The sequence below is a fragment of the Balaenoptera musculus genome, chromosome 10 (assembly GCF_009873245.2).
Source record: "Balaenoptera musculus isolate JJ_BM4_2016_0621 chromosome 10, mBalMus1.pri.v3, whole genome shotgun sequence".
In the NCBI taxonomy this organism is placed as follows: Eukaryota; Metazoa; Chordata; class Mammalia; order Artiodactyla; family Balaenopteridae; genus Balaenoptera; species Balaenoptera musculus.
Window position 1 is genome coordinate 38,564,847 of NC_045794.1, and position 26,232 is coordinate 38,591,078.

Here is a 26,232-nt window from a genome sequence, read left to right on the forward strand (position 1 = left end):
GGGTCTTTTATATTTTCCATTTCTCTCCTCATAATGTCCACTTTCCTGAACATGTGAATATGTTAATGATATCTGTTTTAATATCTTTGTTGGCTAATCCTATCATTTTTGTCTTTTCTGGGTATTTCTATAGTGACTGTTTTTTCCCTTTGTTATATTTTTCTTCTATTTGCATGCCTGGGAATTTTTAATTGGATGCTAGACATTGTGAATTTCATGTTGTTGGGTTTTGTTGTTACCAGAATTTGCTGTGTTCCTTTAAATATTGTTGGGCTTTGTTCTGTGATATAGTTAAGTTAGTTGGATCAGTTTCAAGCTTTCAAGACTTGTATTTAAGCTTGTTACCATGGGTTCAGGGCAACCTTTATTCTAGGGTCACTTTGGCCCCACTCTTGAAGCAATGCCCTTTTGAGGACTCTATTCAATGCCCCACAACTTTTCTACTCTAGATGGTTGGGACATGAACTATTCTTGGCACCTGTGTTAGCTCTCAGGCTTGTTCTGATTCCTTCTTTCTGGTGGTTCTTCCCCCAGGCTCTGGTAGTTTCTTCCCATATATGTACAGATCAGTATTCAGCCAAAGATTTGAGGGGGGCCCACTGCATATCTCTGGAGCTTTCTCTTTGTTCAGCAACTTCCCCTCCAGTATTTATCTCACAAACCTTAGCCACTTTGGCCTCCCTGAACTCTGTCTCCTCCACTCACAAGACTGCCAGGCACTGCCAGGTTTTACCAGCTCTCTCCCCTCAACACACCGCCCCAGTAAGCTGTGGAAATCATAGGCTCATCCTTTTCATTTCCCTTCTCTCAGGAATCACTGTTATCCAATGTCTGAAAATTCTTGCTTGATGTTTTATCTAGTTTCCTAGTTAAGTTGAAAGAGTAAATCTGATCCATTTTATTCTATCAGGATCAGAAGAAGTCAGATTCATTTACTTGTATGCCTAAATAATTTCCATGTATTTCTAAATTTATCTGATGCTTTATAAAACAACTTTTAGGCCCTCTAAGAAGCAGAATTAGCAGGCCATAAAGAGAAACACAAAGCCTAAGGTAGTCCTCTCCTCAGGATCATTAACCTAAAATCTTAGACTTGGATTCCAGAAGTTATTCAACTCAATCTCCAGGAAATAATAAATAGTTTCTAGTACTGACATACACTTAAAAATATTTCCTTTTGTTTAATTTGTTAATATTGTTAATATTTAATAATATTGTATTGTTAATATTTGTTAATATTTCCTTTTGTTTCAATCTACTTTTGCAACTAACTCCTCCTCTCTTTAACCCTGTCTTCCTTCCCTTAATTAGAAATTTCTTTTAATAACTAATCACCAGACCTGGTATAGAAATCCCCATCTATATGTTATTAGCTTTCCAGCCTCATTTTCTATTCTTTACAAGGCAGCCACTTCCCACATTCCAATTTTGAGAAGTTTCATTTTCTTATAGTAAGGTAAAATGTTAATCCTCACCTATATAAAAATCCATTCTTAAAAACATGTTGGGGGGGCGGAGTCAAGATGGCATACTAGGAGGATGCGGAATTCTCGTCTCCTCACAACTAGGACACCTACCAGGCACCAGTGGGGGACCACGGACACCTAAGCAGGTAGGAGGAACCCCCAGCGACTGGGTAGGACGTGGGTCACTGGGGGAAGGAAGGGGGAGGAGAAGTGGAGGCGGGATGGGACTGGCGCCCCGAGGGGTGGCTGCGGGAGGGGAAGGGGTAAATTGGGGAACCACTGGGAGGGTAGAGGATCAAAAGGGAGTGTGGCCAGGTTTCCCCTGCCCACTTGAACCCCCAGGAACCTGCTGAGATCCCAGGCCTGATCCTCTGCCCATTGAGGCCCCCTCCAGCCATGCGGGTCCTGAGGGAGTGGGAGGGAGGGAAGGGGGAGCAAAAGTTAAGGCCAGACCTCCAGGACCGGCACCCTGAGGGCTGGCTGGGGGAGGGAAGGAGTTCCTACACCCAGCGGGACCCAACCACGGTTAGGGGTCCAGTGGCAACGGGGGAGACCCTGGGGGAGACCCTGGGGGAGACGGTGGGGGAGGGGCACGAAGGAGCGGAAGGGAATGGGGCCAGTACTTTCCCTGTCCACTTAGGCACCGGGAAGCCTGTTGGGCTCCCGGGCCTAATCCTCTGCCCTCGGAGCCTCCCCCCTGCCGTGCAGAGCCGAAGCCCCACCCCTACACCCCCACCCAGGGCCCCAACTCTACACTCGGAGACCCCCTCCAACGAGCTGGGCCTAAACCCCACCCACACACCCTCACTCAGTGCCCTACCTACAAACTACGGAACTCCACACTCCTGAGGCCCTCATTTCTGCATGCTGCCTCTCCTATTCCCCACAGGTCCTAAGCAGAGGCCACGCCTCAAGCTTAAAAGTCACCCACCTAGGCCCCACCCCATGCTCAAATGTCACCCCCCACCTGCCTAGGCCCTGCCACACCCTAAACAGTGCCCCTGCCTAAGTGCCACCACAGCCTAAACTCCACCCCCATGGTCAAGGCTTTTTTTTTTTTTTTTTTTTTTTTTCTTTTTTCCTCTTTTAGATTGGGGTTCTGTTTTACCTTGTTGATTCACTGTTGTTGATTCTTTTATATTTTTATTTTTCCTACTAAATCTTTTATTTTTCTAATTTTATTTTATTCTTTATACTTTGTTAGTGATCTCTCCTTTTGACTTGTCCTCCACCCCGCCTTTTCTTCCTTTTTTCTGTTGTGGTTTTATTTTGCCTTGTTGCAGTTGTTTCAATTATACTTTTACTTTTCCTAACATATTTTTTATCTTTCTACTTTTATTTTGTCTTTTATTCTTTGATATTGTACTGCTCCTTTTTTTCTTTCTTTCTTTCTTCTTCATTTTTTTACCGTGCCACAAACCTCACGGGATCTTGGTTCCCAGGGTGGAGGTTGGGCCCAAGCTCTCATAGTGGGAGCTCTGAGTCCAAACCACTGGACTAACAGGAAGCTCAGACCCCAGGGAATATTAATCAGAGTGAGACCTCCTGGAGGTCCTCATCTCAGCACAAAGACCCAACTCTATCCAACTGCCTGCACACTCCAGTGCTGGACGTCTCAGGCCAAGCAACCAGTAAGACAGGAATACAGCACCAACCATCAAAAAAAACAAAAAATGAAATGACAAAAAAATATGTTATAGACGAAGGAGAAAGGTAAAACTTACAAGACCAAATAATGAAGATGAAATAGGCAAACTACACAAAAAAGAATTCAGAGTAATGGTAGTAAAGATAATCCAAAATCTCGGAAACAGAATGGAGAAAATGCAAGAAACATTTAACGAGGATCTAGAAGAACTAAAGAGCAAACAAACAGTGATGAAAAACACAATTACTGAAATTAAAAATACTCTAGAAGGAATCAATAACAGAATAACTGAGACAGAAGAACGAATAAGTGAGCTGGAAGTCAAAATGGTGGAAATAACTGCCAGGGAGCAGAATAAAGAAAAAAGAATGAAAAGAATTGAAGACAGTCTCAGAGACCTCTGGGACAACATTAAACACACCAACATTCAAATTATATGGGTCCCAGAAGAAGAAGAGAAAAAGAAAGGGACTGAGAAAATATTTGAAGAGAGTACAGTCAAAAAACTTCCCTAACATGGGAAAGGAAATAGTGAATCAAGTCCAGAAAGCACAGAGATAACCAGATAGGATAAACCCAAAGAGAAACACTCTGAGGCACATATTAATCAAACTATCAAAAATTAAATACAAAGAAAAAATATTAAAAGCAACAAATAATATACAAGGGAATCCCCATAAGGTTAACAGCTGATTTTTCAGCACAAACTCTGCAAGCCAGAAGGGAGTGGAAGGACATGTTTAAAGTGATGAAAGGGAAAAACCTACAACCAAGATTACACTACCCAGCAAGGATCTCATTCAGAATCGAGGGAGAAATTAAAACCTTTACAGATAAGCAAAAGTTACGAGAATTCAGCACCACAAAACCAGCTTTACAACAAACGCGAAAGGAACTTCTTGAGGCAGGAAACACAAGAGAAGGAAAAGACTTACAAAAACAAACCCAAAAGAATTAAGAAAATGGTAACAGGAACATACATACCCATAATTACCTTAAATGTAAATGGATTAAATTCTCCAACCAAAAGACATAGACTGGCTGAATGGATACAAAAACAAGACCTGCACATATGCTGTCTACAAGAGACCCTCTTCAGACCAAGGGACACATACAGACTGAAAGTGAGGGGATGGAAAAAGATATTCCATGCAAATGGAAATCAAAAGAAAGATGGAGTAGCAATTCTCATATCAGACAAAATAGACTTTAAAATAAAGGCTATTACAACAGACAAAGAAGGACACTACATAATGATCAAGGGATCAATCCAAGAAGAAGATATAACAATTGTAAATATTTATGCACCAAATATAGGAGCACCTCAATAAATAAGGCAAATGCTACCAGCCATAAAATGGGAAATTGACAGTAACACAATAATAGTAGGGGACTTTAACACCCCACTTTCACCAATGGACAGATCATCCAAAATGAAAATAAATAAGGAAACACATATTTAAATGACACATTAAACAAGATGGACTGAATTGATATTTATAGGACATTCCATCCAAAAACAACAGAATACACTTTCTTCTCAAGTGCTCATGGAACATTCTCCAGGATAGACCATATCTTGGGACACAAATCAAACCTTGGTAAATTTAAGAAAATTGAATCGTATCAAGTATCTTTTCCGATCACAATGCTATGAGACTAGATATCAATTACAGGAAAAAATCTGTAAAAAATACAAACACATGGAGGCTAAACAATACACTACTAAATAACCAAGAGATCAATGAAGAAATCAAAGAGGAAATCAAAAAATACCTAGAAACAAACGACAATGAAAACACAACAACCCAAAACCTATGGGATGCAGCAAAAGCAGTTCTAAGAGGGAAGTTTATAGCAATACAGTCCTACCTCAAGAAACAAGAAACATCTCAAATAAACAACCTAACCTTACACCTAAAGCAATTAGAGAAGGAAGAACAAAAAAACCCCAAAGTTACCAGAAGGAAAGAAATCATAAAGATCAGATCAGAAATAAATGAAAAAGAAATGAAGGAAACAATAGCAAAGATCAATGAAACTAAAAGCTGGTTCTTTGAGAAGATAAACAAAATTGATAAACCATTAGCCAGACTCATCAAGAAAAAAAGGGAGAGGACTCAAATCAACAGAATTAGAAATGAAAAAGGAGAAATAACAACCGACACTGCAGAAATACAAAGGATCATGAGAGATTACTACAAGCAACCATATGCCAATAAAATGGACAACCTGGAAGAAATGGACAAATTCTTACAAAAGCACAACCTTCCAAGACTGAACCAAGAAGAAATAGAAAATATAAACAGACCAACCACAAGCACTGAAATGGAAATTGTGATTAAAAATCTTCCAGCAAATATGTATGGAAATATGTTAATATAAATGTTTCAGACATTACATGAAATTTCTAAAAATCTTATATGTTCTGGTATAATGTTATAAGTAATAATCCTAGTTATTACTTTAAAATGTATATCTCAGAAATAACTAATTTTCTTGTCAACTGCATTATTATGAACTTTCATCAAATCTTTAACCGTGGTCATTTTTAAGTCCTTTGTCATTTACAGACAGTTCTGGGTGTACTCTGATGATTTTGCAAATATGTTCCTATAAAAGGGTTTCATCTTCAAGAAATTCATGGAAAAGACTCTGACAAGTACAGGTTTCTGGTAACTGACTGTACTGCTGAACTGAATGAATAAGCATTTTCAGAACTCTAATGAAAAACTGATGAACTCATAAAAGTGCTAACAAAAGATCAAGATGAAAAAAAAAAAAATTAATTACATGGGACTGAGTGAACTGATGAGGATGAGTATAATTTTTGTGACTTTCTGTCTGAATTCAAAAAAAAAAAAAAACCCACAAGGACTCAGAGGCAAAGAATATACAAATCAATTTTCACTGCAAAGTAAAGGAGCTGTTACAGTGGAGGATTACTGGACTGAATGTCAATATTATGACATAGTATGAGTGTGTTTCATGTTTGGTAATTGCAATCATTGTTGCTTTTGTTGTGGTCATCCATGTACAATGCTTGGTGTCAGTCTATTTATGTCTTGTAAAAATAAAATACAGTGTGTGTGTGTGTGAAAAAAACAAAAAATAAAAAAAAAAAAAAAAAAAAAAAAAAAAACTTCCAGCAAACAAAAGCCCAGGACCAGATGGCTTCACAAGCAAATTCTATCAAACATTTAGAGAAGAGGTAACACCTATCCTTCTCAAACTCCTCCAAAATATAGCAGAGGGAAGAACACTCCCAAACTCATTCTAAAAGGCCACTATCACCCTGATACCAAAACCAGACAAAGATGTCACAAAGAAAGAAAACTACAGGCCAATATCACTGATGAACATAGATGCAAAAATCCTCAACAAAATACTAGCAAACAGAATCCAACAGCACATTAAAAGGATCATACACCCTGATCCAGTGGGGTTTATCCCAGGAATGCAAGGATTCTTCAGTATATGCAAATCAATCAATGTGATACACCATATTAACAAACTGAAGGAGAAAAACCATATGATCATCTCAGTAGATGCAGAAAAAGCTTTCAAGAAAATTCAACACCCATTTATGATAAAAAGCCTCCAGAAAGTAGGCACAGAGGGAACCTACCTCAACAAAATAAAGGCTATATATGACAAACCCACAGCCAACATCATTCTCAATGGTGAAAAACTGAAACCATTTCCACTAAGATCAGGAACAAGACAAGGTTGCCCACTCTCACCACTATTATTCCACATAAGTTTTGGAAATTTTAGCCACAGCCATCAGAGAACAAAAAGAAATAAAAGGAATACAAATCAGAAAAGAAGAAGTAAAACTGTCACTGTCTGCAGATGACATGATACTATACATAGAGAATCCTAAAGATGCTACCAGAAAACTACGAGAGCTAATCAATGAATTTGGTAAAGTAGCAGGATACAAAATCAATGCACAGAAATCTTTTGCATTCTGATACACTAATGATGAAAAACCTGAAAGAGAAATTAAGGAAACACTCCCATTTACCACTGCCACAAAAAGAATAAAATACCTAGGAATAAACCTACCTAAGGAGAGAAAAGACCTGTTTGCAGAAAACTATGAGACACTGATGAAAGAAATTAAAGATGATACAAACAGATGGAGAGATATACTATGTTCTTGGATTGGAAGAATCAACATTGTGAAAATGACTATACCACCCAAAACAATCTACAGATTCAATGCAATCCCTATCAAATTACCAATGGCATTTTTTTACAGAACTAGAACAAAAAATTCTTAAAATATGTCTGGAGACACAAAAGACCCCGAATACCCAAAGCAATCTTGAGAAAAAAAAACGGAGCTGGAGGAATCACTCCCTGACTTCAGACTATACTACAAAGCTACAGTAATCAAGACAGTATGGTACTGGCACAAAAACAGAAATATAGATCAATGGAACAGGATAGAAGCCCAGAGATAAACCCACGCACATATGGTCACCTTATCTTTGATAAAGGAGGCAAGAGTATACAATGGAGAAAAGACAGCCTCTTCAATAAGCGGTGCTGGGAAAACTGGACAGCTACATGGAAAAGAATGAAATTAGAACACTTCCTAACACCATACACAAAAATAAACTCAAAATGGATTAAAGACCTAAATGTAAGGCCAGACACTATAAAACTCTTAGAGGAAAACATAGGCAGAACACTCTATGACATAAATCACAGCAAGATCCTTTTTGACCCACCTCCTAGAGAAATGGAAACAAAAACAAACAAATGGAATCTAATGAAACTTAAAAGCTTTTGCACAGCAAAGGAAACCATAAACAAGACGAAAAGATAACCCTCAGAATGGGAGAAAATATTTGCAAACGAAGCAACTGACAAAGAATTAATCTCCAAAATATACAAGCAGCTCATGCAGCTCAATATCAGAAAAACAAACAACCCAATCCAAAAATGGGCAGAAGAACTAAATAGACATTTCTCCAAAGAAGATATACAGATTGCCAACAAACACATGAAAGGATGCTCAACATCACTAATGATTAGAGAAATGCAAATCAAAACTACAATGAGGGGGCTTCCCTGGTGGCGCAGTGGTTGAGAATCTGCCTGCCAGTGCAGGGGACACGGGTTCAAGCCCTCGTCTGGGAAGATCCCGCATGCCGCGGAGCAACTGGGCCCGTGAGCCACAATTACTGAGCCTGTGCGTCTGGAGCCTGTGCTCCGCAACAAGAGAGGCCGCGATAATGAGAGGCCCGCGCACCGCGATGAAGAGTGGCCCCCACTTGCCACAACTAGAGAAAGCCCTCGCACAGAAACGAAGACCCAACACAGCAATAAATAAATAAATAAATAAATAAACAAACAAACAAACCCAAAGTTTAAAAAAAAAAACTACAATGAGGTATCACCTCACACCAGTCAGAATGGCCATCATCAAAAACTCTACAAACAATAAATGCTGGAGAGGGTGTGGAGAAAAGGGAACCTTCTTGCACTGTTGGTGGGAATGTAAATTGATACAGCCACTATGGAGAACAGTATGGAGGTTCCTTAAAAAACTAAAAATAGGGCTTCCCTGGTGGCGCAGTGGTTGAGAATCTGCCTGCCAATGCAGGGGACACGGGTTCGAGCCCTGGTCTGAGAAGATCCCACATGCCACGGAGCAACTGGGCCCGTGAGCCACAATTACTGAGCCTGCGCGTCTGGAGCCTGTGCTCCGCAACAAGAGAGGCCGCGATGGTGAGAGGCCCGCGCACCGCGATGAAGAGTGGTCCCCACTTGCCGCAACTAGAGAAAGCCCTCACACAGAAACGAAGACTCAACACAGTCATAAATAAATAAATAAAAGAACGTGAATTTCTTAAAAAAAAAAAAAAAAACTAAAAATAGAACTACCATATGACCCAGCAATCCCACTACTGGGCATATACCCTGAGAAAAGCATAATTCAAAAAGAGTCATGGGAGCTTCCCTAGTGGCGCAGTGGTTAAGAATCCGCCTGCCAATGCAGGGGACATGGGTTCGAGCCCTGGTCTGGGAAGATCCCACATGCCGCGGAGCAACTAAGCCTGTGCGCCACAACTACTGAGCCTGCACTCTAGAGCCCGTGAGCCACAACTACTGAAGCTCTTGAGCCTAGAGCCCATGCTCTGCAAGAGAAGCCACGACAATGAGAAGCCTGCGCACTGCAACAAACAGTAGGGAAAGCCCGAGCACAGCAACGAAGACCCAATACAGCCAAAAATAAAAACAAATAAATAAATAAAAATATTTTAAAAGTAAAAAATTAAAAAAAGAGTCATGTACCACAATGTTCATTGCAGCACTATTTACAATAGCCAGGACATGGAAGCAACCTAAGTGTCCAGGGACAGATTAATGGATAAAGAAGAAGTGGTGCATGTATACAATGGAATATTACTCAGCCATAAAAAGAAACGAAATTGAGTTATTTGTAGTGAGGTGGATGGACCGAGAGTCTGTCATACAGAGTGAAGTCAGAAAGAGAAAAACAAATACCGTATGCTAACACATATACATGGAATCTAAAAAAAAATGGTTGTGATGAACCTAGGGGCAGGACAGGAATAAAGACACAGACATAGAGAATGGACTTGAGGACACAAGGAGGGGGAAGGGTAAGCTGGGACGAAGTGAGAGAGTAGCACTGACATATATACACTACCAAATGTAAAATAGATAGCTAGTGGGAAGTAGCTGCATAGCACAGGGAGATCAGTTCGGTGCTTTGCGACCACCTAGAGGGGTGGGAGGGAGATGCAAGAGGGAGGGGATATGGGGATATATGTATGCATATAGCTGATTCACTTTGTTATACAGCAGAAACTAATACAACACTGTAAAGCAATTATACTCCAATAAAGATGTAAAAAAAAAAAAAAAAACCATGTTAGAAAGCCTATTGTATGAACAGGCACTGTGGCTTACTCTTCTTTTAGGAAAGAGAGCAGAGAAAGGATAGCCTAATGGCTTTCTGTACATATCCCAAATACAGGACTTCTGGATTTTATTTTCCTTATAAACTAAATCTGATCCCTTTCATTTCTAGGATCTTATATTCCTCGTCTATAAAATAGTAGAAATAATGTGTCAACCACCTTCTTTTGGAGAAAATTTTAATGCAGCCTATAAAACTGACATGAGAAACAAAAAGAAAAGAAATGGTTATTAATGAAAATATCTGTTTGAGGGAAGGAGAATAGCACTGAAGAGAGCAAATTACTTGCAAAAGATTGAGAGTTCACAATTGAGAAATGGAATTAAGTATTTTAAAATGATTATGAATAATTAAGGATATCTACTAATTCCCCTTCAGAATGGTATTAGCTTCTCAAGGGCAGTAATTCTAAAAGCCTGAGAAATGCGGTACTTTGAAAATGGTGCTTTTTAAAACAGTTAAAATAGTTATTAAAGTAGTTATTATTAACAGTTCTCATCATCATTATGGACATGTGAATTGGCACCTGCTTTCAAGGTTAACATTATCCTGAACTCAGAAGACAAGTACTCCTTACAAAAGTTATGGGTAGGTGTGGTAGAGATAAAGTAGGCAAGGAATCTTTCCTTTCCCTTGTCTCTTCTAAGTAATGTAATTTCCATGAACTTTGTTTGGTAAAAATCCAGCCTCTGGTGGGCCCAGGGAATGGAAACTATGTCCTGATGAATGCTGCCTCTGTAAGGGAGCTCACTGAGGTAATACCAGAATATATAGCTAGAACTCAGCTCATATCCTACTCATTGCTGCCCCCTAGAAGGTTCTGCATAATTTACAACAAACACGAGCTACAATCCCTATAGAATAACTGACTCTTCCCCATTTAGCAGTGGCAGTCAAAAAATGGTAAAAGACCACAGATTAATATCTCCAAATCAAAAACACTTAATTGGTGGATATTTATGACTGTTTTTGATTTTCATTTTGCCCTTTGATTTGGTGAGCTCTTTTTTTCCCCTGTTATTTGACCCAATGTTCTAATATCACTATTCTGAGCCACAAGAAGCAAGGGATGCTTCCCCTAAAGCAAGACAGTATCAAACCATAATTTCTTTACTATTCTTTGTCAAAGATATTATTCAGGGAGTGATGAACTTCTGAAATTTATATCTTATAAACTCACCAATGGCAAAGACGGTGGGGTTAGTTCAGCTGGCCCCATAGAAGATCAACTTACTGGACATGACATGGTTCTCAAATCCTATACATCTAATCCTAAAATGGGATCCAATTTAAGATTCTGAGGCAGTATGACATAACAGATAAGACCCAATGCTTGAGTCTGAATCCTGGCTCTGCTACTTACTAGTTATGTAACCTTGCAAGTTTCTTAATCTTTCTATGCCTTGTTTCTTTATTAAATGGAGATGATAAAATTACAGTATCTACCTCCAAGGGTTGTGGTGACTATGACATGAGTAGAACACATAAAACACTTAGAATAAAGCATAAACAAGACGAAAGACAACCCTCAGAATGGGAGAAAATACCTGCAAATGAAGCAACTGACAAAGGATTAATCTCCAAAATATACAAGCAGCTCATGCAGCTCAATATCAAAAAAACAAACAACCCAATCCAAAAATGGGCAGAAGAACTAAATAGACATTTCTCCAAAGAAGATATACAGATTGCCAACAAACACATGAAAGGATGCTCAACATCACTAATCATTAGAGAAATGCAAGTCAAAACCACAATGAGGTTATCACCTCACACCGGTCAGAATGGCCATCATCAAAAAAATCTACAAATAATACATGCTGGAGAGAGTGTGGAAAAAAGGGAACCCTCTTGCACTGTTGGTGGGAATGTAAAATGATACAGTCACTATGGAGAACAGTATGGAGGTTCCTTAAAAAACTAAAAATAGAACCACCATATGACCCAGCAATCCCACTACTGGGCATATACCCTGAGAAAACCATAATTCAAAAAGAGACATGTACCACAATGTTCATTGCAGCACTATTTACAATAGCCAGGACATGGAAGCAACTTGAGTGTCCAATGGATAGAGAAGATGTGGCACATATACACAATGGAATATTACTCAGCCATAAAAAGAAACAAAATTGAGTTATTTGTAGTGATATGGGTGGACCGAGAGTCTGTCATACAGAGTGAAGTAAGTCAGAAAGAGAAAAACAAATACCGTATGCTAACACATATACATGGAATCTAAAAAAAATGGTTCTGATGAACCTAGGGACAGTACAGGAATAAAGACGCAGACGTAGAGGATGGACTTGAGGACACGGGGAGGGGGAAGGATAAGCTGTGACGAAGTGAGAGAGTGGCACTGACATATACACACTACCAAACATAAAACAGATAGCTAGTGGGAAGCAGCCGCATAGCACAGGGAGATCAGCTTGGTGCTTTGTGACCACGTAGAGGGGTGGGATAGGGAGGGTGGGAGGGAGACGCAAGAGGGAGGGGATATGTTTACATATAGCTGATTCACTTTGTTATACAGCAGAGACTAACACACCATTGTAAAGCAATTATACTCCAATAAAGATGTTTAAAAAAAAAAGGTATTTGAGTTCAAAAAAAATACTGCATAACATAAGGTAAATGCCCAACAGACGTTGGCCAATATTAGTATTTGGAAGGTCTTAAACATAGAAGGCCAGGATACAGGTACCTAGAATATCTAGTGCTTACTATATTGAGCATCTAAAAAGTATCCATAGCTATGAAGCTTGAGTACACCAAAGATATCAGGCAGGAATGCTCCTAGTGGGCCTAAGAAAGGAGGCAGGTAAATAGGAAAAAATCCCAACCCAGCTCTCTTCTTTTGCTGTGAAAATATCCTTCCTAAACCTGTAGACTCCTACAGGTTTAGGAATAGGACAGATCAGTTTAAAGATTCTAATGTAACTAATCTACATAAAATAATTAGAACTCTCAGGAGCTGAGAGCCATACCTTTTTTCTTTTTTAACTCAATACATCAAATATTTAATAATGTAACTTCTATGTCAGTTTAAATAATATCACGTATAAATGTAGGCTATTTTAGAAAGCTTCCCACTCATAACGTAAGTGACCTAAGTAGAGACAGAAAGGGTAGTAGAAATGGATTCCTATATGGAAATCCCAAAGTATTCCTTCATGCTGCAACATGGTCAGCTATTAAATATTTGATCAAAAGATGTGAACTGCAGGGCAGGTGCCTTAAACAGAGCGAGAATACCAATAAGTGAAGGTCCTCTCCCTCAGCGTCCAAATCTTCAACACATAAAAAGATAAATCAGCAGTTCTCAGACATTAAGGTACATAAAAAAATCACCTGAGATCTTTAAAATACATAACTCTACCACACTGCCTCAAACTTATTCAGGAGAATGGAGAGGCCTGTGAGAGCTGATTCTGAAGCAGGTCATCCAAGGACCACACTTTGAGACACAGTGAAATAATACCTTTCGTTTCCACTTGATGTTTACTTACTCTTTGAATATAAAAACTAGTGTGAGATTACCTCATCATTGAGCCAGTTCAGATGGTTTAGAGTTTGAATATCTTTGCGTGTAATAGTCAAGCGGAATGCTTCACTCAGAACTTCATCCTGGTTCCCATTACGAAATACATTCTTTATTTCTTTCTCCATTTCCTAGGGAACCAAGAAGTGTCAGAGATCAAGCATACATGGCCTTAGACATACCAATCTCTCACCGAGCTCCATGCAATCCCTAGACTTAAATCAACTATTTACTTCTAATATTTTGGTTTCTATTCCTTCCAGTAATCTCCCTGATTACTTCTTTCCATCCTAGCTTGTCCTCCCTTCTCTGTTTCAGTACATTTCAGACCCTTGTTTCATATTATTCCTGAAGTCTGAAATAACCTTCTGCTGTCAAATTTCCTAAGTTCATGAGAAGACCTAATTATATTTTATATCTTTGGTCCAAACAATTTCCTGAGAAATAGAATCTTTCTCAAAGGCAATAAGGGAATAAAGGTAGTGAAGTCTTTTAGAAACATTTTCCTAGAAAAATTTGTTTTACTTTTTTAATGTAAAACTGTGGAATTCAGCACAACTATAATAAATGTGTTACACTCACCAGCTATATGATAGTTTTTCAAACAGAAGAATGAATTAAGGAACAGATTTGTAAATGTATGCAGACTTTTATGTATTTTCCAAATTTTTATTCTGCGTTTTATTGCTTAAAAAAAAAGGTAAGGCTCAACTTACTATTTGATATCAAAGTACCAGACACATGCATTAAGTAAAAGTGCACATGAAATGAAACACAAATTTATTAAATGCTTTTTACTGAAGTCACTAAAAGTCACCCATAATTCTTTCCTGAATTTTCAATAATCCTTTAAAAATAAAGCCAAGATTGGTATGCAATACAAATGAAAGCAGGAGTATGCAACACAATTTAAATACCAGATTACTTTTATGTTTGAAATTTGTCCAAAGAATTCTCTCTAAACACAACACTTGCTAGTGTAGGAATTGAGAGTATATAATTTACCTCTGTGATTTCAGGAAATTCATCTTCGCTCTGCGTTAATTTATGACCTTTTTTTCCTGTTTCTTGGGCGATCGTGACAGGAATCTCCTTTTCAAGAGGCACACGAAGATGCAGTTCTACTGAATCATGTACTGAATGTTCTTGTTCCTGCAGTCTCTGAAAAACAGAGCTTCAAAATAAGTGGAATAAAGAAATCTACTATTTGTCTATGTACACTAAGTAGTACTAGCTGGAGAGACCAAGAACATAGACCACTTATCATACAATGCTATGCTATCACACTATCTTGTAATTACAACAACTTTGATCCCAAATCCAGGTAACCTTCTAAAATTAGTTTCAACCTGGATGTGCTATTCATTTATTATGTCAAAAAAATTGTTTTACCTGGTTTTGAAGCTGTAATGCCAGTGCTTTCTGCTCTTCAATCTGGCGCAATCTTTCCCGTGCTCGAGAATCATAAACACTAGTCCTTGGAAATGAAAAGGAACGTGACACAAATGCAGACCACTCTCTCAGTGTCAAGAACATTGCTGACGCACAATGAGCATTAAATATAAAACCCTCAGAGAGAAAGTCTAAAATCCTTATACTAACTTATCACTACATTTACTTTAAGACAAAGTGAAACCACATGGTGTTACTGAAATTATCCTATTTTTTTTTGATATAATGAAAATTACTAGTTTGTTGCTAAACGTGAACAAGTGACTTTTGTGTTCGTAAATGTGGAGTCCTTTTTTAAAAACATGCTTCTAAGATTATGGAGAAAGTGAAGCTTCATTCTAGAAATCCAAAAATGAAACTGAATCCCAAAGAAGAGAATAATACAAGATATCATCGAGGTTTTAGTTCAAATATTGTATTTATGATCCAGAAGAAGAAATATGGGTTTCTTTTTTTCTTTCAAAAAAATCAACTAGACCAGGGGTTTGGATAACTCAAAGTGAGTCCTTGAAACTAGAGACTAAACTTTCAGTGATTTTGCAAACTCCAGAAATAAAGATTATTCAGTAAATTAGTTTTATCAATGTGAAAATAAAGGCACTTACTTTCCTTTCTATACAATAGCTAACTTTGAAATATTTTTCCAATTCAGTTGAGCTTCAACAATTGTTACAGATTTAATAAACCTGAGTATAGATATGTCCCAACTCCAATAGAACCTTTAAAACCCAATTAACTTAAAAGTTATTTTCTATATAGACAAACATAGGAAATTTTTACTGACTAAAAATAGGTAGGGTGATTGGCTAATTGATTTCTTCTAACTGAAAAGAAAGTGATAGACAGGGAAAAATGATACCAAAAATAATAACTTACAATTCTTTGATCCACAGCTCTGCCTGGAAAAAAGTAGGACTATGGGTGGGAAAAGAAAAATGTGACAAATGAGCAGGAGACGTAAAGGAAAATCAAATATTTTCATCAAGAAAACCAATTATTTAAACAGTTTATAAAAATGCTTTACAAGTATGCAATAAATAAAAGGACCTAAATTACATAAAACAATTCTAACTGGGAAGTAAAGGAATACAAATATGAGTCATCCGCACACGTACAGTTAAAAAGATGACCCAACATTCAGCCGAGAAATTAAGTTTAGCATGCTCCTTACTTGGAAGAGAGACCAACACGATGTGAAAGAGTACATCACTTGTCAAGGCAATATATTAAGCTAGAACATTCCTCTTTCCAAATGGCTCAGATTGACAGATTTATTAATGGTTTAATAAAATCTTATGGGTTCTTGGACTTCTTGTAGGTCTACTTGAGTAAAAATACATTCAACCACATCACTTAGATACTGAAAATCCCCGCCCACAGAACAGCCCATATCAAATGGCTAATGAGCCAACGAACCAAAGCGGATAATCAGCAATACAACTCCATTCCAAAGATGAAAGGCCAGTTCTACTCCATGCAGCTCTTGCTGACAACCCAAGTGAATAATGCTTAGCAGAGTCACAGGTATGCTCTCTGTTCTAGAGCCTTTTGCTCTTCTCAGACTTTCTTGTCTCCTTTCTTATCTCCTTGCCCCTAACTGAAGGAGTTCTCATAGAACCAAATGAAAGAAGAGGGAACAGTTTTCCAAAGAAAACTTTCAGATACGTAGAACAAGTAAACAGAGCATCAAATTGCAATTTAAGAGACCAGTATCTCCTGGAGCTGCTTTGTGACCTTGAGCAAGTCACTTGCTTTCCATGGGCCTCAATTTCTGGGTTTGTAAACATGGAGATAAGAGTCCCTTTCAGTTCTTAAATTTCTACAGTCTGTCCTGTAAAGGCAAGAATAAGGGCTCAGAGATTATCCCCTTGCTCCTTAGCCTAACTTCTGAGAATTAGTATTCCCAATCATCCTTAGTTCTGGGGTTTGGTGATAAACATGCTGCTCTATTACCTCCCCACTGTCGGTAGCTACCTCCTTAACACAGTGAACGACTGATACAACAGCCAAGAAAGAAAGTCACAGAGATCAGTGGAAGCACTGTGAGGGGCTACTTAGCGCGGGATACTAAAAACAAATGAACGTGAGAATACATTTATTGAACAATATAACAAAGTGACAAGAATCACCCAGAATTTCATGGTACTGGATCATGCTATTCAAATTTGTCTGCTCCCCTTATTAGAATATAAGCTTGATGAGGATAGGAATTTTTCTCTTTTGTATTTACTACTGTATCCTCTGCACCAAGAATAGTGCCTGACACATAGCAGGCAGTCAGTATTTACTGAATAAATAAATAATGTAAGGGCCAAACACTTCTCTTTAACGGATCAAGGTATCTGCTGGCGCAGGAAAGCAAAATGCAGAGGAAAAAGCAAAATCTGTTTGCTTTTCAGAGATTATACATTACTTCTCATATAATTGAAGCAATAATAATTACAGCTACTTAATGAGCACCTACTTAGTGCTTTATGTATAAAACTCTCTTTGGGGGGTTTTACATATTAGTTAAGCCTCACAATAATCCTCAAATTAATTAAGACTCAATATAATGTGTAATAAGGAAATATTACTTATACTGTACAGAAAAGGAAATTGAGTTCAAAAGAATAATTTGTTTTGGAAGAGCCAGGATCAGAAACTATTTATGTCCAATTCCAAAGACTGTGTTCTTTCTATTATTGTAAAGTGTCTTCTAATAAACCAAAGTATTAAGCCAAAATGGAGATGATGAGTATTTGGGCTACTCAAGAGAGTATTTCAGGCTTTCTAGGAAATTCATTTATTTAACACAGATTTATTTACTAAGTACCCATGATGTGCCATGCACTATTATGGGCACCAGGTGGTAGTGCAAAGGTACTAGTACCGAACAAAGTACAGAGATAGAAGTACTGGAAGGAAAGACTAATGCTATCAGGAGAAGCCAGAGAAATGTCCTGAGAAAAAAATAACACCTGAGTCAGATTCTGAAAAGCAAAATAAGAGTGTAACAAGTGGACACGGAGAGAAAAGGAATTCCAGGCAGAAGGGGAAGGGTTGGAATGTACAATGGCACAAAGGCATAAAATACATGGCACATTCTGGGAAATAAGGGCAGATCTTCATTGCTGGAACTTAACCAAGCGGGAATGCTGGGAGATTAAGAATAAAGAGCCAATCAATCAACCAAGCCTTGGGAGAGCAGGCTCCAACTTTGACAAACAGCATCATCCAATAAGCCTTACCCAAGACTACTTCTTGTCCATCTCACTCTTCAGTCACTAGGAGAAATTCTCCATAAAGGAAAGGCAGACTCAGTAAAGAACTGAAGAACTGAGAGCACCCATTACATGAAATCAAATTTTTCCCAAGAAAGAACACCTATTTTTGCACATACACGTAAAGCACTTTTATAAGTGTTTTATCTGTAAGTTAATCTTCACAACAATTCAATAGTAAGGTATTAATACTCGCATTTTATTGATAAGGAAACTGAGGTTTAGAAGAGTAACTTGTCCAAAGTTACATGAAGCCTGGAAAAGGCAAGATCAGAACCCAGGTCTAACTCAAAAAAAAAAAAAAAAGTATAAAGAATAAAGCATCTAAACTATAAAGTCTCCTTGAGAAACTATAACTGGAGAATTTTTTTAAATATCTGAAGTTTAGAACATACAAGGGAGCTGCAAAGACACAGAGGAACTGAGATGAGAAAGAACATTTTATTATTCCTAACCTTCTCAATGGAAAACTGATACCATTATTATTCTAGCAATTGAATTGCTAAGGCCAGATATGGCAAAGACACAGCAATCTGAGTAGCAACTTATTGGATTACAGAGGAAGAAGTACTTGGTACCTCTCAGAGGGGTCAAGTTTCCTATAGAAGATCACACGTGAATTGAGACTTAGAAGATAAGAAAAAGACTACTGCCCGATAGACAAGTGGAGGGGCGAGAAGGAGAGCATGCCAGGCAGAAGGCACACAATGTGAAGGTAAGAAAATGCCTATCATCTTATAAGTCAGCATAGAATAAACACACGAAAGAATCCAGTATTTACACATGGTTCCTTCTCTCACCTCCACTGTGTCTCTCCTCAAATGTCACCTAATCAGAAACTTGCCATGACTATCCTAGATAAATAGCACCCCCAAACCCCAGTCCATATACTACCCTGCTTTATTTTTCTTTGCAGCACTTATCACCAACAGGCATGTGTTTATTTGCTTATTTGTTCTCTATCTGTCCCCCATCCCTCCCCTTACACCCCTTACAATTAGAATGTAGACTCCTTGAGAGCAGGAACTTCATTTTGTTCACTGCTGTTATCTCCAATGTCTATACTAGTACCTGGCACCCAAGAGACTATCAATAAATACTTGTTAAAGGAAAGAACGCATGATAGGAAGCAAGACTTGTGGAGGAAGGGTGTTGTATACCATACTAGGAGTTTGGGCTTGATTCTATGTCTGATAAGCCACCCTTGAGGGAGTTTAGTGAATGATTAGATAAGCATTTTAGGAAGATCACTCTGCAGAATGGAAGATGGACTAAAGAACAAGGCAAAGAATGGATTAGAAAACATGGTGGAAAATGGAATGAAGAACAAAATGGAGGCTGGAGGAAAAGCGATTAATCAGGAAGTTACTGAAATAATTCAAACAACATATAAGAGAGGTCTGAGTTGAGGCCATTTTATATTACTTAGATCTTAGTGAAGAAACAGTGATTAAATAGAGGGAGAACAATATGTTAAAAATGTCCTTTAACCAAAGTTTACCTGGGAGTTGGAGTCTGGGAATCTTTCACTTTGAGTAAAATCACAGAGTCTAAACAATAAAACACAAGAGCATATCATTATTAACAAAATTCCACATGGTTGTACCTTCTAGATGTCTGTAGTTTAAGTTCCCATATTTTGTTATATTCTATTTCCATAAACATAACACAGCATAAGGATAAAGGTAAGATGGAAGAGAAAGAGAGGCAGATCCATTTTCACTGAGCCATAAATAGGGCTTAGTGAAGAGCCTGCCTCACAAATAAAGCAATCACTCTAAAAGAAAGTATATATGCCCTTCAGCATCTCCTCCTGGGCTGAGCTTGCTCCCTGTGCTTCTTCTTTCTATTCCTGGGAAACAAGAATGTGCCAAGATTTCTCAAAAGTCTTTAGTTCATGAGCTACCACAAGACTGAATAAGGTGAAAGAGGGAAGGGGAAGGAGGAAGGGAAGAGAGGGGAGGGGACAAGAAGAGGAGGGAAGGCAGAAAGAAAGAGAGCAACAGCTATGTGAGAAGTAGCAAACTCTAAAGAGTGTAAATTCTATCATTCTAGCATTTATTTTCTATTGATAGAGGAAGAAATCATGTCCTTCTAAAGCACTATGATTAGAATCTCATTTAGAATATTTAATAAATGGTACCAGGAAAGTAATTAAACAGTTCAGTGTAGTATATTTGTTCCAGTTTAGTTGTATCTAAGCATCTGCCATACAATGCATGCTTCTGAAATTAACAGCTTTTAATAATAGTTCTCACCTGACAAAATTTAAGTTTTCATGAATATGTGTAGCTATATAATGATGTCACCAATAATTTTAATCCCCAGGTGAGAATTTTAAGAAAGTGAGGAATAGATTAAAAAAAAAACTAAATAACCTGAAGAAGGAGGGGAGAGCCTTAGAGACTGATCTAGCAAAAGATCCCTAATGTCTAACCACTTAACATAAAACTTGTTTTAAGTTACATGCCTAAATACATACCATAAATACACACATAACGCATACTTAAAGAAGGGGAAAACTAAGCAAACAAAAAAAAACTACCAGAGCAAACCTTTTAATTAACTGGAATGCTAAGAGACTGAATATTTTGGTTAGCTGAAAGTTAGGTAGAAAACTTTGTTTCCCAAACTTGCCGATGACCATTCCAAAATGCATAAACCTACTATACAGGTTTTATAAGTAGTACTTGTTTAAGAACTTCTACTTCAGTTCTTAATTGATGTTCCAAAACTCCTAGAACTTCAGAGTACTTAATTTTCATTGTAAAGTACTAGAAACAGAGACAGTACTGAAGTAATTGGGCTTAATATATTCTGACACAAGACTGCTCAGGAAGTTAATCTTTTAAATAAAATATTATAGGAAATCATTTGCATCTCCATGTAAGAAAAAAGTAAGCTACTTATTATATGCTTCATTTACTCGTGGCACAGCTAACTGAATTAAATGTATTTAAGGTATCTTGTACCTTATATCTTAATTAAGTTACATGTGTATTACTACCTTGCCTATAATTCACATGGATCCAATAAACTGTTAATTGGCTATTAGGGTTCAAAATACAGTTATACAACACCACTTTTACCTTCAGATTGTGTATTTGAAGCTGGTAAGTTATCTGGCTGATGTGAAAGAGAGTGGTGATGTTGGGGTTGATGGAGAGGATCAGAATCTTTGGATCCAAATGCAACAACATCTGGGGTATAAGATGATATGGAAAACACACTGTGGGACAATTGTTCCTGGGCAGTTAAAATGCTGGCCGATCCAGATGATGAAGTATCAGAGCCAATGATCTGGGTTGCACAAGAGTTTCCATTTTTAAACAGTGAGTCTTTCAAAGTATTCTTACTGGAACTAAGACATCGAGACCTAGCAAGAGAAGAATACAACTTCAATATCAAATAACAAAATGTCGAATTAAATTCATTTGAACAATGTTTCCGTGACTCACAAGTGTAAAGGAAAGTGTGTGGTAGGTTTGGCTACAGAAAACTGTTTCCCTGTGACCATCTGTAGCAGCTGTCTGTAAATCTCTCGTTCTTCCTCTTGAACTGTCTATAAAAGAAAAAAAAATCTTAAATACATCCAATGAGGCAAATGTTTCTCAAAGTAGTATCTAGACTCCCAGAAGCTCTGTCAAAGCACTGGCAGCATCCTCACGATAATTAAGAATTATGGTTCATTAATAATATTCTAGAAAATTATAAAGTATATATAAGAGGAGTTGAGTGAAGCAAATACCAGACAGTATATTTTGGAAAATTATGGGGCATATACGTAAATAACAGCATAGAGAAACTATGGGATATGAAAGCAGAAGGCCACTTTTGTGTCACTTATAGAGTGCCAGAAATAAAACATTTGAGGACCTCTAAATAGGACTCCAACATATCCCTTGACTCCTAATACCTGTTAGAAAAACCACAAGGAAGTAACCAGAACAGTGAAATGGGATATCTTGCTAAAGTTTCCTATTCTATCCAATTTTTAAGAGTGTAAGTATTTTCCAGAGATGGTTCTCATTATTTACTTTTTTTTCCCCCTCAAGTCCCAATACTGAATTTGGGGAAAAGCACATACTATACATCTACAACATAATTCACTTATTAACTTAAACACCTACTATGCTCCAGTCACTAAGATACCGCACTGAATAAAAGAAAGTCCATGCCCTTGTGAAGCTTACATTACAGTTGAAAGACTGACAAACTAGTCAAGTAGTATGAAGAAAATTAAAGATAAGAGAATAGAAAGTGACGGAAGAGGAACAGCAAGAACAGGTAAGACATTTCTAAAAAGGTGATATTTCAATAGAAACCTAAATCAAAGGAAGAAATCAGTCATAGAAATTTATAAACAGTATTCCAGGTAGAGTCAGAGCAAATGCAAAGGCCCTGAGACAGAAATATGCTTGATGTGTTCAAGGAATAGTAAGGTCAGTGTGAATCAGAAGAATAATAAGAAATGAGGTCACTTAGCAGAGAACCAGATTACATAAGGACTTGTAACTATAATCATGGTAAAGTATCTACACTGCACAGATCCCCTGAAGCAATGGGCTGCATTCATTAAATAACATGCCCCAGTATTTTCAAAATCTTATATAGAGTTTAATACAAGCACCAATCTTCACAAAATAATTTTAATACTTTGTGCCAATGCTAGCAACATCCTACACTGTGACATTTCAATATGCACATAAGCATTTCATTCAGTTTCAAATGTTTGTTAAAAGCACAGTGAAGGGACTTCCCTGGTGGCGCAATGGTTAAGAATCTTCCTGCCAATGCTGGGGACACGGGTTCGAGCCCTGGTCCGGGAAGACCCCACATGCCGCAGAGCAACTAAGCCCGTGCGCCACAACTACTGAGCCTGTGCTCTAGAGCTCACGAGCCACAACTACTGAGCCCACGTGCCGCAACTACTGAAGCCCGCGTGCCTAGAGCCCATGCTCTGCAACAAGAGAAGCCACCGCAGTGAGAAGCCTGCGCACTACAACGAAGAGTAGCCCCCGCTCGCCGCAACTAGAGAAAGCCCGTGCACAGCAACGAAGACCCAACACAGCCAAAAATAAATAAATAAATAAATTAATTAATTTTAAAAAGCACAATAAATAAAGCAATTATCTATGCAAAGGTAAAGAGACACTAAATTTTTTCTTCTTGAATCTTTTTTTGTACATAGTAAATTTCAATTACATTGTCAGTATAATGTTACTGATCTAACAAGATACACCTTGTACTGTGCTGCATGACAATTCCTTATGAGAAAGAGCTATCCTCAAATCTGAATAGTTGAGTGATCAGAAAAGGTAGAACTAGTTGAGCATTTGGTGGCAAAATAGACCCAAGAGAAAAAACAAATTTGCAATGTTCTATATGAAGAAAATAAACACCATTATTTTATCCCTTAGACATTAATATTATATTCAAGATGATGGTGGTCTTCTTTTTTAGTGTTTGTAAAGAGACTGTCTACAGTATTAAAAACCATAATTAAAATAAATGCCTCTTTATTAAAACATAAATTGGCTACTATGAAAATTCTTCAAGTAGATAATATGAAGAATGAAGCATCATTACAGATTATTAGATTGTAAGAGACATCTTTGCCAACCAACTCCACTGTGATCTATATACAGGAAAGCTGTGTTATCTGGCACTTTAATGACTGGAATTTTGAATACCCCTCAATGTACATCTTGACTCCACCTTCCCACTACACCAAGTAACCTAATCCACAATACTATGGGGTTAACAGTATGTTGTTTTCAGGGGTGGTAAAATGGAAGGAGGGAAGGGAAACCGTAAGCGGAATACCACACCTGAGTCGTGGATATTAACTCAATCATTTTAGTTCATTTTCACTGTCCCAACAAACTACATCTTAAAAAGCTCTGACTGTATTATCATAACACAGGGAGGAAAGTAAAGCAGATAAACTGGTATAGGAGGTTACTCTGCATACCAAGGGAAAATAAAGAAATATGCCCATTACTTAAAGACCTCCAGAGAACACCAAGAATTATGAGAACACCAATTTATTTGTGGTACCCTAAACACTTCAACCAAAAGGGGAAACATGAGGTGGGGGGAAGAATAAATCAGGAGCTTGGGATTAACGTACATATACTACTATATACAAGATAGACAACCAACAAGGACCTACTCTATAGCACAGGGAAATCTACTGAATATTCTGTGATAACCTATATGAGAAAAGAATCTGAAAAAGAATAAATATATGTATATGTATAACTGAATCACTTTGCTGTAAACCTGAAACTAACACAACATTGTAAATCAACTATAATCCAATAAAATTTTTTTAAAAGAGACTTAAACCATAAAAAGTTAGAAACATTTCCCTCCTTCCTGATACCTCATAGCGAAATGTTTTCTTGAAATAAATTTTTATACTTAGGACTTCCCTGGTGGCACAGTGGTTAAGAATCCGCCTGCCAATGCAGGGGACACGGGTTTGATCTCTGGTCCGGGAAGATCCCACATGCCGCGGAGCAACTAAGCCCACATGTTGCAACTACTGAGCCCGCGGCTGCAACTACTGAAGCCCGTGTGCCTACAGCCCGTGCTCCGCAACAAGAGAAGCCACCCCAATGAGAAGCCCACACACTGCAACGAAGAGTAGCTCGCGTGCAGCAACAAAGACCCAACGCGGCCAAAAAAAAAAAAAAAAAATTTTTTTATACTTATAAATAAAACATGAATAAACTAAGGAGCCATTAAGCAACTCAGCTAATGCAAATTACAAGAAATCTAGATTAACTGAACGCAAAGAGTTGATTTTTAAAAATAATTTAACACACACAAAAGTCCCCCACAAATCTTTTTCCCCAATAAATATATCTTCAAAGAAAAGCTTCTGTCTGAGCCTGAACAACCTCACAGTCATTAGACAACATAAAATGAACAGAAATAAATCCATATTCCAAATAATTATCTGAACTCCTTCAAATCCCATACTTTCAGTTTAAACTGATTTATGGTTTAAAAAAGAAATTACAGAAAAAAGGTTAAGAAGTTTTCACTGTTCTACATGTTTATTTGGAAGTTACAAGAATTTATGCTTTTTTTAAATGAGGCAAGGCACTTTTCTTTTTGGGGCTTCATTAAACAATAAAACACTGGGTATATTACATTTTATTTAGAACCATTTCGGACAAAGAAAGAATAGTCTAAGCAACTCTCAGAAGAACACGTAACGTTTGGCTTTACCAAAAGCAAATGCAAGATGCAAGGAGGTAAGTCACTTGAGACTTCAAACATAATCCTTTTTTGGAGCATCTGGTACTATAAAGTAAAAAAAAAAATTCTTTCTATGTATATTACTTATTAAACTATTTTCTATTGAGAAAGCAAATTAGGAAATTGAGAGGAAAGGAAGCTATAATTGGATAAAATGTTAAAGGAAGTTGGCTAACGTTATGTTTCAAACCTAATAGAGGACCAAAGAAAGTTTAATAAGTATAAGGACAATTAGTAAAGTATGTTTTTTTTAAAAGAAAAAGAATAAAACCATCAGTGACATCTATAAGGCAGTCTAACATCTTAAAATGCTGCTCAATATGTAGCAGAGAAGCATGTCTGGAAGCAACATATAATTGAAAAGAAACTACTTGTGTTTTTACTATTTAACATTTCTATTGTCCCTAATATTTTTTTCTTTCCTAAACAGAAACTCTCATCCTCTGTAACAGTGCTAAGAGAACCTTCTGTGATAACAGAAATGATCTCTATCCTGTCCAATATGGTAGCCACTAGCCATATATGGCTAATGAGTACTTGAAATGTGGCTAGCGTGACTGAGAAACTACACTTTTATTTAATTTGAATTAACTTAAATAGTGCACGTGGCTGGTGGTAACCCT

At 37.6% G+C, this 26,232-nt stretch overlaps 1 protein-coding gene across 3 annotated transcripts in view; it reads right to left on the reverse strand.

Moving 5' to 3' along the window:
• The window catches only part of SENP1 (SUMO specific peptidase 1), a 58,393-nt gene that overhangs the window by 12,677 nt on the left and 19,484 nt on the right, over positions 1-26,232 (reverse strand). For 2 of the 3 annotated variants that reach the window (XM_036866864.1, XM_036866862.1), the window contains 7 exons: positions 21,796-21,899; positions 21,427-21,713; positions 19,839-19,887; positions 15,951-15,989; positions 15,015-15,099; positions 14,628-14,783; positions 13,622-13,753 (listed from right to left, as the gene is read on the reverse strand). In XM_036866864.1, the coding sequence (XP_036722759.1) occupies positions 13,622-13,753; positions 14,628-14,783; positions 15,015-15,099; positions 15,951-15,989; positions 19,839-19,887; positions 21,427-21,713; positions 21,796-21,899 (852 nt within the window). Of the gene's footprint in view, positions 1-13,621; positions 13,754-14,627; positions 14,784-15,014; positions 15,100-15,950; positions 15,990-19,838; positions 19,894-21,426; positions 21,714-21,795; positions 21,900-26,232 lie in introns of all 3 variants that reach the window. The other variant, XM_036866863.1, reaches the window with a different exon arrangement.